This window comes from Pocillopora damicornis, chromosome 9, assembly GCF_964200805.1.
Source record: "Pocillopora damicornis chromosome 9, jaPocDami1.2, whole genome shotgun sequence".
Lineage (NCBI taxonomy): Eukaryota > Metazoa > Cnidaria > Anthozoa > Scleractinia > Pocilloporidae > Pocillopora > Pocillopora damicornis.
Genome location: NC_142678.1, coordinates 10,617,337 through 10,633,575, shown reverse-complemented (window position 1 = coordinate 10,633,575; position 16,239 = coordinate 10,617,337). Strand labels below are relative to the sequence as shown.

The following is a 16,239-nucleotide window of genomic DNA, read 5'->3' as shown; positions in this document are numbered from 1 at the left end:
CCACGAGGAAGAAAATTACGGAACAAAGTTTGGGGTGCCTTCCGGGGGTCCTGAGTTTTACATCAGGGATATTATGAAAAGGATATAAATAGGTATGCATAACGTACATGAGGATAATGCTGTAAGAGCGGTAGCATATGTTAGATCACACTAGTCTTTGACTACGTGCCATGTTGCATGAATTCAACTGGTTTTCCTTGCTTGTCCTCTTTCAGGAAGATCACGATGTCTTTTGCGCTATACATAGGTTTCAATAAAACATGACCGCACCTGTTAGGGAACTTGCTGTAGTTTTACACCGTAGTGGTCATGTACGAATGACAATAACTCTTAGGTGCCGAAAAAAAAAATCATAATTTCAAGTGATAAACTGTATAAATATTGGTAGCCCCCGATGTAGCTATTTCATGAGCTTTGGTGAATCGGCCGCATGAGTTTCTTCCCCTTCAACTTCTTGTGATACTCTTGGTGTTTCAGTCTTGTCCCCAACGTAAAATCTATTTTAATGAAACTTAAGACGTTAGCTTCAGGCAGTGAGATGAAACAAGGAAAGGTAACTTTTCCCATTATCACCAATTTATCTCTTTCCTTTAAATTTGCCCCAGAAAACTACATAAAGCTTGAAAATCTATAATCACCGCTGGAAATAAATAGATTCCACACGTAATAATTTTAATTTCCTGTTCCCACTCCCCATTCTTGCAGAATTTTTCCCACAAAAATTCCCACAAAATAAGCATTGACTTAAAATTGTACCTGTAAAATCTTTCAAATGCGGAACTGTACTTGAGAGGTCAGTTTGGAAACACGTTTTGCACGAACATCAAGTTCCGCAGGTAAAAGAGGCAAAAACAACATCATTAATGCATCAGCAAAAACTCACTCAGGCAGATCACTTTCGCTGTCAAATTTTGCCTTTGGTTTAAGCCTTTCCCAATTGCATGCATTTGTTTTTTCCCCTCGAGAGAGTACTACAACTAAAATTCAAATTTTAATATTTAATAGTTGACTGCTGACTTTGTTTACAAATACTACGATCCTCTAGAATTTTCAATATTACATAAATTCTAAACACCTAAAGCAATGAGCATTCTCCATGGGTCATTTAAACAGATTACAAAAGGAGATTACTGCGAATTCTCTTAGCAGTGACAACCACTTAAATACAAAAAAACGTTTCAGAAGAAACGTTTGAACCTTTGTTCTTCATGGCAAAGTTTCAGCTTAACGTCTGTCAATCACTTTAAGAGGAAAATTTTTTACAGGCTTGGCCATATTATGAGTAAGGCCAGCACCACACGTTCATGCTAACAGTTCAATAAAGTTTAAACTCAGAGCTGTTTTTCCCCTCTAAACAAAATAAAAGTCGTAAAACCATAGATTTCAACTACTACTGTACTACACCCTAAGGAATTCCGCCAGTTTAGTAACGTAAGTTAATCCATCGTGAAACATAGAAGATAACAAAACCATAAAATCAAAATAACCATATAACTTGCGTGTAGTAAAAGTCCCAAAATAGGAATTAACATCTACACACACCAAACTGACATATTATGCAAGAGTTAAGGTATAGTTTACGAACCTTGGAGAACGGCAATGCACTTTGCTGCGGATCGGCTTAAAATTTATCTACTCCGATAACTAATAATTCCTTTACGTCTTACCAATATATTAAGTTACCTTACCACTTAATCTTGAAAAGATAAAGGTAGCTAATGTAAATGCCTTATTATTTGTTCAATATTGTATACCTATAATATATTCTGTGGCGAAATGAACGTGTCAATCTCCTATGATTACGAAGGACTTCAGTTCAGTGACAAACACTTATTTTGGCTACAAGAGGAATTAAATCCAGCACACCACATAATATGCAAATAAACAGTTGACGGTTAAAAGTGCAAATAATTTAAAACCTTTTTGTCATAAAAAGTATTTCTATTCCTTAGTTTCAGCCCGGACAACCGTCTTAAAATCAGAAAACATTACGACCGCTTTATCTCACATTCGTTGTAATCCTTTAAAAAAAACAAGGCGGTATATAAAAATTAAAACAAATAACGGCGAGTAAAATAAAGCCCGCAATAACGTTCAATAAATACCCAAAGGCCATGGACACTTTTAGAGCACATTGTGGCAATTTTTCCAGTACGAAGAACAAACCACACAGTGAGCGGCTTCTTTGAATAATACAATACAACACTCTACGCAAAGAAAAGAGATTTTGTGAGTCGTGCGTGCCATGCCTTTTACCTACTTCAGTTTTGTTTGATCGGCATCGACAAAAAATACGTATCTTAAGTACGATTCTCGAGTTTGGCCAAATGGATGACAGTTCAGCCCTCTTAACTATTCCCTGAGGTTAACTCCGGCGAGTGCCAGGTTTTAGCATATGCTTTATAGTGCCCCACCTGCTGGGACAAACTAGGACAATGCATATGGATCAAGAGCATAGTGCTTTGAAAAACTGAAACTGTTTACCACATCTACATTTAGCTAAATTGTCAACACAGGTTAAATCCTGCACCGACTAACTCCCGATTAAAACTGAACTGTCAGAAAATTGACGTAATGAAAGACAAAACTTTTGGTCCCTCTTAAGCCTGGGAAAAGAGCTTCGATTCTGTAGAGAATTACGTTCACTTCTCTCATTTTGTTTCAGGGTGGGTCTTCTGAGCAAGGATACGAAAACCTTTATATTCCATCCCCCTGGACTACAAGAGTGGACCCATCCTGTACGATTTCAACATACGTCAATTTTTCACGAATCCTTCCCTCGACTGTCTCCAAGGTTCGTAACTAGCCCCTACTGCGGCTGCGCAGGATTAATGTCATTGAAAATTGAGAGATCAGCAAAATCCTCACCCATCGCGGCTGCCATGGCCGCCATATAACTAGAAGGTCCACCAGTCTGAAGGCCGCTCAGGAACACATTGCTCAATGCCAGCTCAGGCGCCAACTGTCCGTAGTCCCCGACAATTTCCTGGTTACCTAAACCGAGTTCTGTTCCATCCAGAACGGTAGAGCTGGCGACAGACTGGGGCGAGGGCGGGGAGGCAGGGGAACCTGGGTACAATGACATATCTGGAAAGCCATGAAATGGATACGAACTTGATGGCGGAGTTTCCTAGGCAACGACCAAAGAAATTACTACGGCAATTAGACAATGAAGGCAGTTGTGAAAATTAAAGTTACTTAGCATTTTCAGTAACATAGACCCTTGTACATACAGCGGAGGCATCCGAAAGCAGTAACAGAAACAAGACGTTTAAACAGCATGCAGTCTTCTACAAAGCCAATCGCTATTATATGTATCTTATCACTTAACTCTAGAATGGTTTAAACTGTAGTTAGACGAGTAAAAGTTTCATCATTTCGCTCTTTAATGAAGCTACAAAATACAACGTAACCAGCTGAAATACATCAAAAGACGCTTACCATGGAAGAGTCCCTTCCAGCCGGGTACATAGGACTCCTGCCGCCCTGTCTCCTAAGTGAAGATAAAAAACCCACAGATATTTAAGGCGCTTAGCAGTTTCTAATCTGATCTTTATATCAGCAGTATTTTGAAACTGTCAAGATCGACTCAAAAGAAGTCATTTAGTTCGTGCATAAAAGTCAAAAGAGGGCGTGGATCACATTCAGGTCGGCCCTGAAAAAACACTGATTATTGCATCTTGTATGATCGTGTGACAACGTTAGTTTTGTCTATAGTTGTTTCTTGGATAACTGGAGGTACTGACGTCATCGTTAAACGAAAATAATAAAAAGATAACTTAAATATAGTGACTTGGCGTGGAAGTGTAATTATTTCAACCATTCTATACCACTAGAATACTCACCCTGCCAGCCTGACCGCCAGTACAGTTTGCTGATAATCATTATTATCAGTATCTTGGTTTTCTAAAAAACAACGCAAAGTAAAAAAGGGGACTCAGTTGAAATTTCTCATGATTTCATCAACTGCTGTTCGATTGCGTTCGTTTATTGAAAACGAAAGTTATTGTCTTCAGATGGATTTACGGGTACTTGTGGAAGTGAATTCCTTTCATTAAATAGCAATGACTATTTAAATGTTTGGGGTTTCTATAGGTGGTACAGAAGCTGTAGTCTGTTGCCGGGCTTCACGTCTTGTGTTACGGAATGAGAACTGTTCAGATTTGTCGGGGAATATTCAGTCTTTTGGCAACGGCACCAACCGAAATAGCAAATAAACTATCGATACTTGTTAAAATGATATATGAACATCATATGGTTAAACGGCTGAATAAGATAGTTAGTAAAAGAAACGTCACTGCAGTTTAAGACACAACTACTCCATAGGTATTTGCATATCATTTCAGGTAGATGATACAGTTGAGTTATAGTCCTGCTTACCGTCATTGGTATAATACGGACCAAAAGCGTCATCTTTAGCTATGTTAGGGTAAAGCTGAACAAGTTCTCCCAAGTCTTTTAGTCGGTCAGAGAATTTTCGCATTTGCAAATGCGCGTTCGTCCATGGAGCCACATCGAAAATTTCACAAGGACCTACACCATACAACAGAGAGGTACACCTATGAGGTTTATTTTACAATTTTTCTCCCGTAAAGGAATTATTATGGTATCTTCCCTCTCCAAGAAGTACTGAATTTCCACACTTTCCTTAAATTTGCCGCATACCGATAATACGGATGGTATGAACACTCGAGAAATTATTTCCTAAAAAAGAAATTGATTTTAAATATTAAGACACCTGTAAATCTCTACATGACTTAAACTCGTGTAAGAGATTGTATAGTCTTGACTTGTGGAATATACCTTATTAGTCAAAAGAAAAACTCCCCAATCCGTCTGTTCTGAGGTATACCGAAATATGTTTTTTCCACTGAATTACTCCTTATGTACGACGCTGAAAGGTTACAGATAAAGTCTCGACCTCCGAAATTAAAAACCTGTCCCTTCCAAAAATCACTTCATAACTGGTGCATTTTTATGTCTCATATAAATCACTCGGAGAGTGAGGATAAAGGAAATTGACCATGTTTAAAAATAAACAGCTCTCCCACACAAGCTTCATGAAATGTCTGAAACCGCAGTTTTCAGCTATGTCCTTTAAGTACCCATTTACTTTGTATATAGTAGCTGGCTTTCTTACCACCGTCAAAGGTATTAACATAGGCGACACTAATTCCACCAATCTCTGTCTCACTGAACCTCAGCAGGAACGTGCCAGAATTACAGCCTCTTAAAATGTCATGCGCATCATTCTTGCTGATAAAACCAGCCACGCGTCTGTAACAAAAATCAGTAAAGTTCATTGCTGTAGTCTTCCTTTGTTTAATTTGTTCACATTTACATTTGAATCCATGCTAACATTTTCCTCAAAAGTCCAACAGAGCAAATATTTAGCTAGTTCCATTGGTCCCCTAACCACAATGTTCAACAGGCATCCCACTCAGTGATTCAGCTCTCCCGCACAGTTCTACTATTATAATGTTCAAAGGTCGTTTTCTTGTACAGATTAGTAATAATAAATAATTCGAGAAAAAGTGGTTTTTCAAAAATCACGGTTGTGGTTGTACTTAAACAGAACTCTTGCGCCTATCTTCAAATGCAAACTAGAAAGGGAATGTGACTGACATACCCGTCCCTCCATTCGTCCAGCAGCCGTCTTGACACCACATCTAAGGCTCCGTAAAACCATTTCCAAAACGAGAATGAGCGGCCGTTCATATGATCCTGATGTACAGGAGGCATTGAGTTAAAAATTAACACAAGAAAACAGAACATCTATTTATTTATCTATTCTTATGGCTAATAAGTTCAACAATTCAAAACAAACATTTTATGATAACATATACTATAGATCTTGCCGAATTTAACTGTAAAATATTGAATATATGTACCCTGTTGAAGAGCTGTCTTGTAACCATGGCATTGTCCATACCTCCCTCCATTTTGCCTTTAAATAACAACAGAATTTAAAGGTCGATAATCTTAAAAACTGTAAAGGTCAGGTTCACAGCCCGTTTTCTACATATCAACAAAGGAAATTCTCTGGATGAAAAGAAGTAGGAAACTAAACTTGAAAACATCTAGGAAAAAGTGTTAACCTGGAAAAATCTTTTTCCCCAAGAAGGTCAAGCTTTCAGGACTAAGTTGGATTTGATTGTTGAGAGCCCATCTTTTGTTCAGAGCTTCTGCAAAGCGGGGCCATTCAACTTGATCGGGAACATCAAAAAGTTTCCTTTCCTATGAAAAAACAATTATTCGTAGTTCATCCAGTTTTATTATGAACAGGATTTAAATAACACCTAATAAAATCATTTGCTCATTAGATTCTTCGCCAAGAAGTTGTCAGCATTATCAATCACACAGACACTAATTTTCGTGGGGGGCCCTAAGTAACTATGGTTACAAGCGATCTACGGAATGTGTAATGAATATTTCGTACCGGCATTATCCTTTTTTTAATTAGGTTTACCTTTGCGAGTTTCATCTGCCCATACCAATCCTACGCAACGGACTAAGACGCGCACTGACCTTTGGTTAGATCTGTGACCACTGCAGAATTTCTCACTTATTCATCTTTTTTTTATCCCTTCTGAACTAAATAGATAACTGACCTTGTCGGCGAATGCGTTGTCCCAGAAAACAGTTGCTTCAGCATCACACTGTTGATTGCCATGAACTGTCACAACCACAGGAACCGAAATCACCTTTGGACCACAAAACAATGAAAGCATTAAGTAAGCTGTACTAACCAATGGGGCAAAGTGCTCTGATCACATTTGTAGGACTTCTCTGTCCAAGTAGATCATGATGAAAAGGCAATGGATGGTATCTAAGCAACCAACTTCAACTGAAATATTCTAAACGCTTTTTAGTGTGTCCGGACAGCAATCACAAATCAAAAGGAAGTGAAATGGTTGTGAGGTAGAGAGGCTCGTAAATTACGACAAAGGAACGAGTAGTAGCTAGGGTCGTCTGTAAGGGTGGCCGTATCTCTTGATCTGCATTGTTGTCTGGTTTCACTGTGTTTAATGGTGCAGGGAAAAAAGTGCAAACTAGGTCGTTTTCTAACCCCTACCCTCCCTTTCTCAGCTCCACCTACCGTTATATTGAATATTTCCTTTCCGAGGTTGATCTGCGTGGAGAAGAGTAATGCTGACTTCTCCTCTGTCACTACTTCTTTGTTCTTACCGCCCTGTCTTGTGGCTTTGGCCAAGGACTAAAAGACACCATATAAAAACTGTTTGCAGACCGTAAATGAATAAGTAACATAAAAATATAACCAATATCATACATCTGCATAACAATCACTCCAAACATACGAAACAAAGATCTTGGCAAGTTGCGACAATAATTTCCGGCGTATCAAAAAAAAAAACAACAACCACAGAGAGGGCTTCTTTTTCTGTGATATTAAGTTTTAAACAATATCTTATTATGTTTAACGATCTCAGTACGCGACAGTTCATTAAGGCGACAAGTTCGGACAGTAACAACTATCGTTAAGAATAAAAGAATCCTATGAATTTATCACGAAATACATTTTTCAGAACCAACCGAGTTTCGTTGTTGTTGTTGTTTTTTTTTTACTTTTTCCCTTTCGCACTCTATTCATATTAATTTGCCATGAGATTCCATGCCCAGTTTAGTTACCAATTATGATTGGTATTGCAGGATGTAATAGATGTATTTGTTCATCATGATTATAATCGTTACTGAATTTTTGATCATTTTTCTCACGATCCAGATTCACTATTACCTGTAGAGACATTCTTTCCATTGAAGACTGCGACATTTCGACTGTTATACTAAAGCTCAGCACAGAATAGTCCAAATGATTTGATCCCCAACTAATTGTTTGATTCTACAACTGACGGTTACTCTGATTCGTGAGACACGTCGAAACATTCCGTAATAAGCTTACCAAGTTTTTGAATTCACCAATCAGCTTCCCTGTCACTTGATTGAATTCCAGTGTCTAAAAACAAGAAAGCCTTTGGTCTTCATTTAACCTTCACCAAAAATAAATCTGTCTGACAATCGATAGAGAGCAGCAAACGGTGTACTGACCTTCTTGTTGTTCAAAACAGGACTGTTGTTTGATGATACACTGCTGCATGAGGAAAAAAAAAGCGTCAGAACTGCATAATATATTTTATCTCTTACTCGATTGCTGTACATACCCTTTTACCACAACCGCTGTTTTTTTGACACGTAAACATTAAAATAAGCCCAAAGTTTCAGATAGAGTTGTTAATAGTTGAGTTGTTCCAATTCAAGGCAATTATTGCTCGAACCATCTCACGTTACTTTCGACCTGACAAACAAGTAACATAAACCACCCATAAATTCTGACTACATCTGAAATGAAAACCACAGCTGCTAAAAGTCTCATACGTCAATCTCAGTGGTGTACTTTGAAATAGGCGTTGGCCTGGCAGTAAGACAGGTGTGCCCTACCTTCCCACCCTATCTCCAAGGATGTCTCTTTCACGGGAAAAAGGTAAAGGAATGGAAGATTTATATATGATATGAAATGCAAAATCGTAAAGAACAAATTATAATCGAAGTTCAATAATAGTTTTTACCTCTTGCGATTCCCAACATTAAGACCTTGTGCTTGCTTTTCACTTCAAAACATAATACAAAAAGAAGTAAGCTGACATCTAATATAAAAAACTTGGATGGTTTAATTCAAAAAACCTTGTTGGTACTTACGAAATTAGTGTACAGGTAACCTCTGGTGGATGGGTTTGGATATTCAGTTTTCCACCAAGAAGATGCCTACATACATAACCATTACAAATTTGTATTAGCTGGTGCTTACTCCAAAAATTAAAGTGTACATCTTCAAAAACTTGTATGACACTCAAACATGAAGACTTCATGAACCACAACTTACCGAACCACAACTCCAAACTTTGTTTGAATCTTCAGGACTTGGGGAGGTTGTTTCTCTATGATAAATGTCCTACAAAGGAAAAAAAAACATATTCTGGTAGTTGTGGAGAGGAACGCTAAATATGCCTCTGAGTGCACATCACTGCTTCTTTTACTTGAAATTTAATTGTGCATTTTTACAGAATTAAGAAGGACAGAATGCTAAACATAAAGATTGAACAATCAGGAGGACTTACTTGGTCAAGAACAGTTTCATGAGGTTTCTTGCAGATGTTTTAACATTATCCATTCGCTTCAGTTCTAATTCATTCCCCTGAAATGCTTGATGGAAAAGATTGTCCAGCTACAAGAAAAAAAAAACCTGTACATGTACATGTATAACATAATAGCAGCAAGGTAGCTAGACACAAGGCATCAGAACTTTAAAATTATGTGGCTTAGTGCACTTATCCTCAATATAATAAATAATATATTTTTGAAGAGTTAACCTTTATTCTGCTGAAAATTATTGGACAAAGCATACATCATATCATTCTCCTGGGTCACTATTAGTACTCTACACTTCTTTAAGATGCAATTGGGCAATCCTAAGCAAGTTCATATCAACCAGCTGCCTGGTTTACCCCAGGTCCCCAATAAATCACTGGGAAATACTTTTCAGCAAAGAGCAAAAAATGCACAGTCCTCTAGACTAACCTGAGAAGCTTGTTGAAACAATTTCCACAGAAGTTCAGCAAGTGTTTCACAACTATCAAAGGAAAATTAGTGAAGAGCTTTTCAATTCAAGTTACCTAATATCTATACACTCTTTACTATTTCAAAATCATTCAAAACACTGAACAGAAATTACAAATAATACATTATGTATTTTGTGGTGGGTCTTCCTTAACTTCATTTTGCTCTTAATGAAATAACACATTCATAAAAAGATATTTTTACAAGAAAGCTGAAGTTAATGCAAAAACAGAAAAATGCTTTATTAGGTACCAAGCGTGAAACTTTAAAAAGATAAATGATGACTTGTTAACCAGATGGGAAAAGATAAGAGTAACTTATTGAACTGGTTGACAGTAAAATTGTTGTGTGCTGGGATTATGACAATATGAGGCTTATGAAATAATCAATGTAAATAAAGTTTTTGTAAAATAATGGCTTAAGACATACAATGTAAAAGATTAGAGAGGGCAAAGTTTCCTAATGAGCTAATGCCAACAGCTGTGCACAAAATGAGCTGGAATAAGAATGAAGTCTGAAAAACATGAACTCCTACACTAAATTAGCATTAAGTATCACAAAACATAAATAACACCATCATACATTTCTTGTAGTTTGTCAAGTGACTGTGGAGACTTAAAACCACACAGGGATCTCTGCTGTAAATGTCTCCACTCAGCAATCTCATCAAAATTAGTCTTTACTATTTCAGATAACTTCTTCAGATGAGTGCAGAGGCATTCAATGAAGCCCTGGAAACCAAAAGGAAGTTAAATAGTAAAAGAGCAACAAATCAGTACATGTCCTAACATATTCATCATACTTTATGCTATATAAACTAAATCTATAAAACATATTCAAGGTAATGACATAATGTGTTAGACAACATTGCACATTCAATTTGGTGTTTGGCTGCATACATGTGTAAAATAACGAAGCAATTCACACTTGATTTTCCTGGTACAGCTGGTAGCTCATTGCCCCAAGAACATGCAGGTTTGAAACATTTTGATGGCAGATTTCTGTTTCATTTTGTTATTTATTTTTTGAAGGTAAATTTTGATGTTAGTTTTTGTATATTTGCAGCCACATTGTACTCTGCTGTAAAAAAAAAATGAGTCATGAAAAATGTGTCAAACACAAGTCTATAGGGCAACACATCTTAGACTGATCATGATCCTTGAACTGGCAAATGACAATAAAAATTATTTAAAGAGCTACATATTTATTTAATACAATGGTATTGGAAAAAGGTTAGCTGTGACAAGTGTAAATTACTAGATCATCTTTTTTTCAGTACATAGTATGTAGGTTAGCTTCCAAAATAAACTATTATAGAAAGGTCCTGATTGTAAAAACCTGTAATGTCCAATCTGAATGACAACTTATTTTAATAGAAGTCAATAAGTATCAGGAAATACCAGTCTTTTGGTGATTGACAATTCTTCCCCCATCTTGCTTAATTCCTGTTGAATTTTTTCTATCTCTTGCTTGATGTGTTCTATCCTTTGTTTCTGGAAATTAAAACAAATCAATAAAAATAGAAAGGGGGGGGGGAAGAGATTCACTCCTTGGTTTTAAATTCTTGGATACTTAAAGAATATACTTTCTTTGTTTCAATGACTACATAAACGTATATTGTTTGATATGGAGAATTACACTCTGGCTTTTCAAGACAAGTACATGTTGCACTAATACTTCACCTACATTGTAGCTCAAATGAAAAACAGTACAATTACTACCATCACAGGTAATCTGGGGTAAAATAGTTTTCACAAGTAAGAACAGATGCGACCATTTTCTATTTAACTAATTAAGAACACTCTTTTTCAAAATCAAAACTTAGTCCCTCAGACTAATTTTTACTGTTTATGCCCAAAACTTTCAGATTGAAGTGTCCCATGTTAAGAGTCTTTTTCCATGTTTTTGCCTGACTGCACTCAAACTGTTGTTGCTTCATGACCATCTTGATAAAGATACAGGTTATCTTTGTTTACTCTTAAGGGTAACAACCACAAGTGACACTTTTTTAAGGTTCAGGATTCAATGCATTAACATGAAATAGTCATTAAAGTATCATAACCCACCTTTTCATTTTCATTGAGTTGTGAAGAGTTTTGTACCTTTTGGGCTTCCTGTTGATCTACAAAACAAACAAGCTATGACAATTATACTCCACAATACAAAAGCATCAACTTAATAATGAAAATTTACTTTAAGTACAGAAAAACAGTGTCAAATGTATGAGTAATCATAGCAGATTACCACCAGATTTCAGGATTTGTACCAAGTTTATAAAAAAAGTCATAAATGTCTTGCTTATGTCATAGCTAATGTTTACAGTTTACATAAGAATAAATATACTAGATTCTGATTTAATTCTGTTCTTGTAAAGCATACTCAGAAAGTGAGATGGAGACACAGGTCAAAATGTTATCAGTATATTAACTAAAGGAAGGTTGCATTGTCATATTTTCTTTCAAATCAATTATCTTTCCAAAGCAATACAACAATAATTGCAAATACAAAAAAAGTAATTTCTGGTTATTTTTGTGCAGCACCTATATTGTATATTCAGACTTCAGTGGTATGCACCATTGTCATGGCCCATTTTTCAAGATTTCATTTTAAAAGAAACACTGTTTTTTCCAACACAGATAGTAAGTCAGGGTAAATTATCAACTGGCTATGGTTTAAATTGTATTCAAGTTGGAGTGTAATTACTCACTGTAATCCCTATAATTGGGAAAAAAACTGGATATTTCTAATCATATTCGATGACATCGAAGTTGCTTTTCATGGTTAAATTTAAATTATGATAAGATTCAACAAAATGAAATGGTAACCATGCAGTAAGACAGAAGCAGTGCACTTACATTTATCTATTTTCCCACTCACTTCCTGGAACTTTATCACATACTGTTCTTTTAGCTGCTCAATTTCTTTCAAGAAGGTATCATTTTTCTGAAGTAAATGGTCACATATTCAAGTTAACCTTAATCTATATATATCTATGTATCTTTAGCACTGCACAAACTAAGAAAAATTGCCCTGAAGTAGGTGCAAAATCTACAATATATTTTTAATAGACACTTGACAAACATTTATTGAACAGTTTTGACCACAAATGTAAGGTATTATAGAGTACAACAGTCTAGGTAAATAATAATCTAGATGAAAGTGGGTACTTGTTAAAAAAAAGTCATTGCTGTTTCATCATTGGTCAACGAAGTCAAGGCTCTAATGATGTCAAGAAGTAAGCCAATGTTTAAATTCACAAGTGAAAAAATTATTCACCTCCCACACAAACACCTCATAGCAGTGCCCTTATTGGCACAAGTTCAGTTCTTTTTCTTATCAAATATTGTACAAAAATGTAAACAAGTAAAAATACTATATTCATTCAGTCACAAGAGGGCATTTAAAAAAACATCTTTAAGCAGACAGTGTTAAAAATTGAAGAGAGTGTAATACCTGACTATCCTTGACAAGAACATCCAGTTGCTTGCGCAGAGCAACATGTGGGTCTGGAGCACTTTCTTCGGTATCCATGTCCTCCATATCTATCGTTGTTGTTGATTCCAATGAAATCTTAAGGTTTGAACAACACAGAGAAGACCACATTAAAGACTTAAAACAAATGAAAACCTAAAATTTATTAAAAGACATTATGAGTTTGTGATCAAAATTTCTTTGCACAAAAGTATTCAATATAACAGTTCCCTCTTATCTGCCAAAAAAATTTAGTCCCTTATGAAAAAATATAAAGCACATTGAAAATAGGTACCACAGCCAATTGGGACAGAGGTCAATCTCACAAGGTACCACCAGATGAACCCTAGGTCGTTACAAAGAAATTTGCCCAAGCACACCCCTTCCTGCTATGTGATGTTACATTTGTTATCACAACTACAACTGGAACAGAATAGATTGCTTGTTCTGAAATTACTAAAAAATATTGTTACAAACAACTATACATATTCATGGGTGCCTCAGCTTTCAAAACCATTGCTGTACCAAAAGGGCTTCATGCACTGTACATGACTTTATGTTTATATATATACTTACAGAAACTGCATTCAGGACCAAATCTCTCAGTTTAGAAACAACCCCATAAAAATACTGAGCAAGCTTCACTGGATCATTACCATAGCTCTCCTAACAAAGAAAATGTAAAGGTGCAGAGTTTCATAAGGTTCGTGTAAGATAGTGAGCTACTTTACAGTACAAGGATTAATATCGACTAATTGGTGTTTTGTTTAAGTCGGCAATAATGCAAAATATTTGGTGCTAAACCTCCTGTAAGTACATGAAACTAGGAGCAATAAGGACTAATGTAATTTATTTCATCTCAAGCATAAAGAGCAAACACTTACTGACTGTTTAAGGCTATGCATGGATTATTCCTATTTGATAAGAAACGATGGAATCTATTGACTGTCAGCTGCATCATGAACTGGTCAAATATGTAATGTAGTGGTCAAAATATAAGTGTAAACGGAGAAATCAACATGGGTGTATAAACAAAAGGAAGGGATTGCAGCAAATAAAATTACACTGAGATGGTAACTAACTATCAACTTACCTCTATTTTATGTAGCACCTCCTCAACTTTCTTTGCTAATAACATGTTGTGGAAATCATTCATAGTTGCAGCTAGACCCTCCAGCTGTAGACCAACACAAATTTTGCACAAATTAGTGTCAGAGCAAGTGATCAGAGCTACATAACTCAAAGTTAATTGCCAATCATTTCATACTGTTCTGTATGTCTACCTTTTGTTTATGTTGATTCAGGTGGGATATGGTGGCATCCATTAACTGTTTAGCTTTTATTACACTTGATCCCTGAAGATTTGGGTCAATTGCCTCATCCCTGGAGGCAAAAAAAGAGAAAAGCTTAAAATTTTCTTGAAAACAAGTTTTAAGTAACCAAAGCTACACAGATTGATGAAGAAGGATAGTTTCAATAAAAGTACAGTAGAAAAATACATGTCATACAACCCCTTAAAATCCACACAAACATATGGGGTTCTAAAAAATATTAAACAACATGCTTAAAAAGCAAAATCCAGGTTAGATCTGACCATAATACAAAGTCATGGGGATGCATACCCTGTTTTGTTTTGATGTTTTCTCCAAACCTTAATTTATGGATATCATTTTGGTAACGGCTTCAAATACCCTTCTTCCTGTTTCCATTTTCTTTTGACTCCCTGTATATTGCGTTCGTTTGTTTGTTTGTTTGTTTTTTTCGAATTCAGATACTCTGTTCCTGATTTTTGCTACAATGCTTATCATAGTGAAACACATTAGACTGCAAAAAAGACATCATTTCGATATTAAAATCAGCTCACAACAAGGGACTGTAGCAACGACTCTAAAGAACTCTGTATATCAGCACAAAATGACATGGGGAGGAGAACAACCTAAAACAGAAATCCTAACTAAATTGGGAAATTGATCTGATCTAACACTGCCTCAACAGCTTGACAAGTTGCTTCCTTTCAGAAGATAAAGCAAAAGAAGTGAAAAAATTTGGAAATGTCAGTTTCTGTAGGAAAAAATAAAACAAATAAAACAGGAGTCTCTAGGAAATCATCATTGAACAAATTAGAGGTGAGTGGATGACATGGAAACGTCATGTGGTGAGCGGGAGGGGGAAATGTAAAGGGAACTTTCAGGATTTTTGTACAACAACATCACAGATAGTAGAAACAGCAGATAATCACGTGACGTCATTCAACTTACCAAGACTGAAGAACCAACCACTGCATCAAGTAAATGCACGCCTCGAATTCAAACGATCCGCCAAAAATGGTTTGAAGCTCTGTAAGGATCTTCGTTTTTACATGAGCTTCTAGGTTCTGAAAAGTATCCCAAAACGACATAGCTTGTTAATAAGTGATCCAGGGATGAAATTCTCTTGAAATATGCCCCTCGGAGTCACCCACTACCACGAAATATGAAATTTGAAGGGTGACTTAAACAGGTAAAGCTGCCGGTGCGTTTCTCATTGAGCCTTTCCACCTCCAGAGGTAAACACTTCTGATCGATTTCAACGCGGCCTTTCGGTTTTATATCTGTAGACGCCGATCGTCTTTCCGAGAAATGACAAACTTCCCGTTTTCGCCGAATTATTCAACCGAGGTTACATTTCACGCACTCGGTCATACTTCGGTTATCATTCGGACACTCTCGCTACCAACGAGAAATTCGCTTACGTGACATCGTAAACTTGGAAAAACCGGAAATAAGTATGTTTTTCACTCAAAACGCCATTATGGCCTTTCTCGAACGTTGTTTGCAATAAAGCCATGCAAATAAACCCACCAAAGCTCAAAAAATATGCAAAAAAATCCATAAAATCAGCTTTCTTAATCATTTTCTTAAAATTCACGATTCATGCTTACCTCCAAGAAGTTGAGAATCCTTGGATGCCCAAATTTCTAAGAACCACGTTAGTCGTGGAAAATCCGGAAGAATAAATCATTTGCATAAGGCCGTGAAAAAACATCAAAGGATTCTAACACTTAAAGGTCATTCTTAGAAGAAACGGAAGGATAAGAACGTTTTCGAATTATGAAATAAACAAACGATTCAGTGTATCAAAGAATTCTGAGAATAT

The 16,239-nt window shown here is 36.3% G+C and overlaps 1 protein-coding gene across 4 annotated transcripts; it reads right to left on the bottom strand.

Annotated features, from left to right (window-relative positions):
• Nucleotides 1-983: 983 nt before the first annotated feature.
• Nucleotides 984-15,797, bottom strand: LOC113666533 (signal transducer and activator of transcription 5B). Of its 4 annotated transcripts, none has more exons than XM_027182323.2 (26): nucleotides 15,363-15,797; nucleotides 14,388-14,487; nucleotides 14,198-14,281; nucleotides 13,681-13,770; nucleotides 13,087-13,203; nucleotides 12,489-12,576; nucleotides 11,700-11,755; nucleotides 11,034-11,126; nucleotides 10,216-10,364; nucleotides 9,595-9,646; nucleotides 9,135-9,241; nucleotides 8,900-8,968; nucleotides 8,716-8,781; nucleotides 8,586-8,627; nucleotides 8,068-8,110; nucleotides 7,922-7,975; nucleotides 7,100-7,216; nucleotides 6,612-6,704; nucleotides 6,099-6,237; nucleotides 5,892-5,947; nucleotides 5,630-5,724; nucleotides 5,141-5,277; nucleotides 4,381-4,533; nucleotides 3,846-3,906; nucleotides 3,442-3,493; nucleotides 984-3,153 (listed from the first exon to the last, which is right to left on the bottom strand). In XM_027182323.2, exons 1-26 carry the CDS (start codon nucleotides 15,500-15,502, stop codon nucleotides 3,151-3,153), a joined length of 2,256 nt encoding a protein of 751 aa, XP_027038124.2. In that variant the 5' UTR covers nucleotides 15,503-15,797; the 3' UTR covers nucleotides 984-3,150. The 4 variants fall into 4 exon arrangements, with proteins under 4 accessions (XP_027038124.2, XP_027038123.2, XP_089038624.1 ...); XM_027182322.2 differs by having other exon boundaries at nucleotides 984-3,130; XM_089182498.1 differs by having other exon boundaries at nucleotides 8,068-8,107; nucleotides 15,363-15,769.
• Nucleotides 15,798-16,239: the final 442 nt, after the last annotated feature.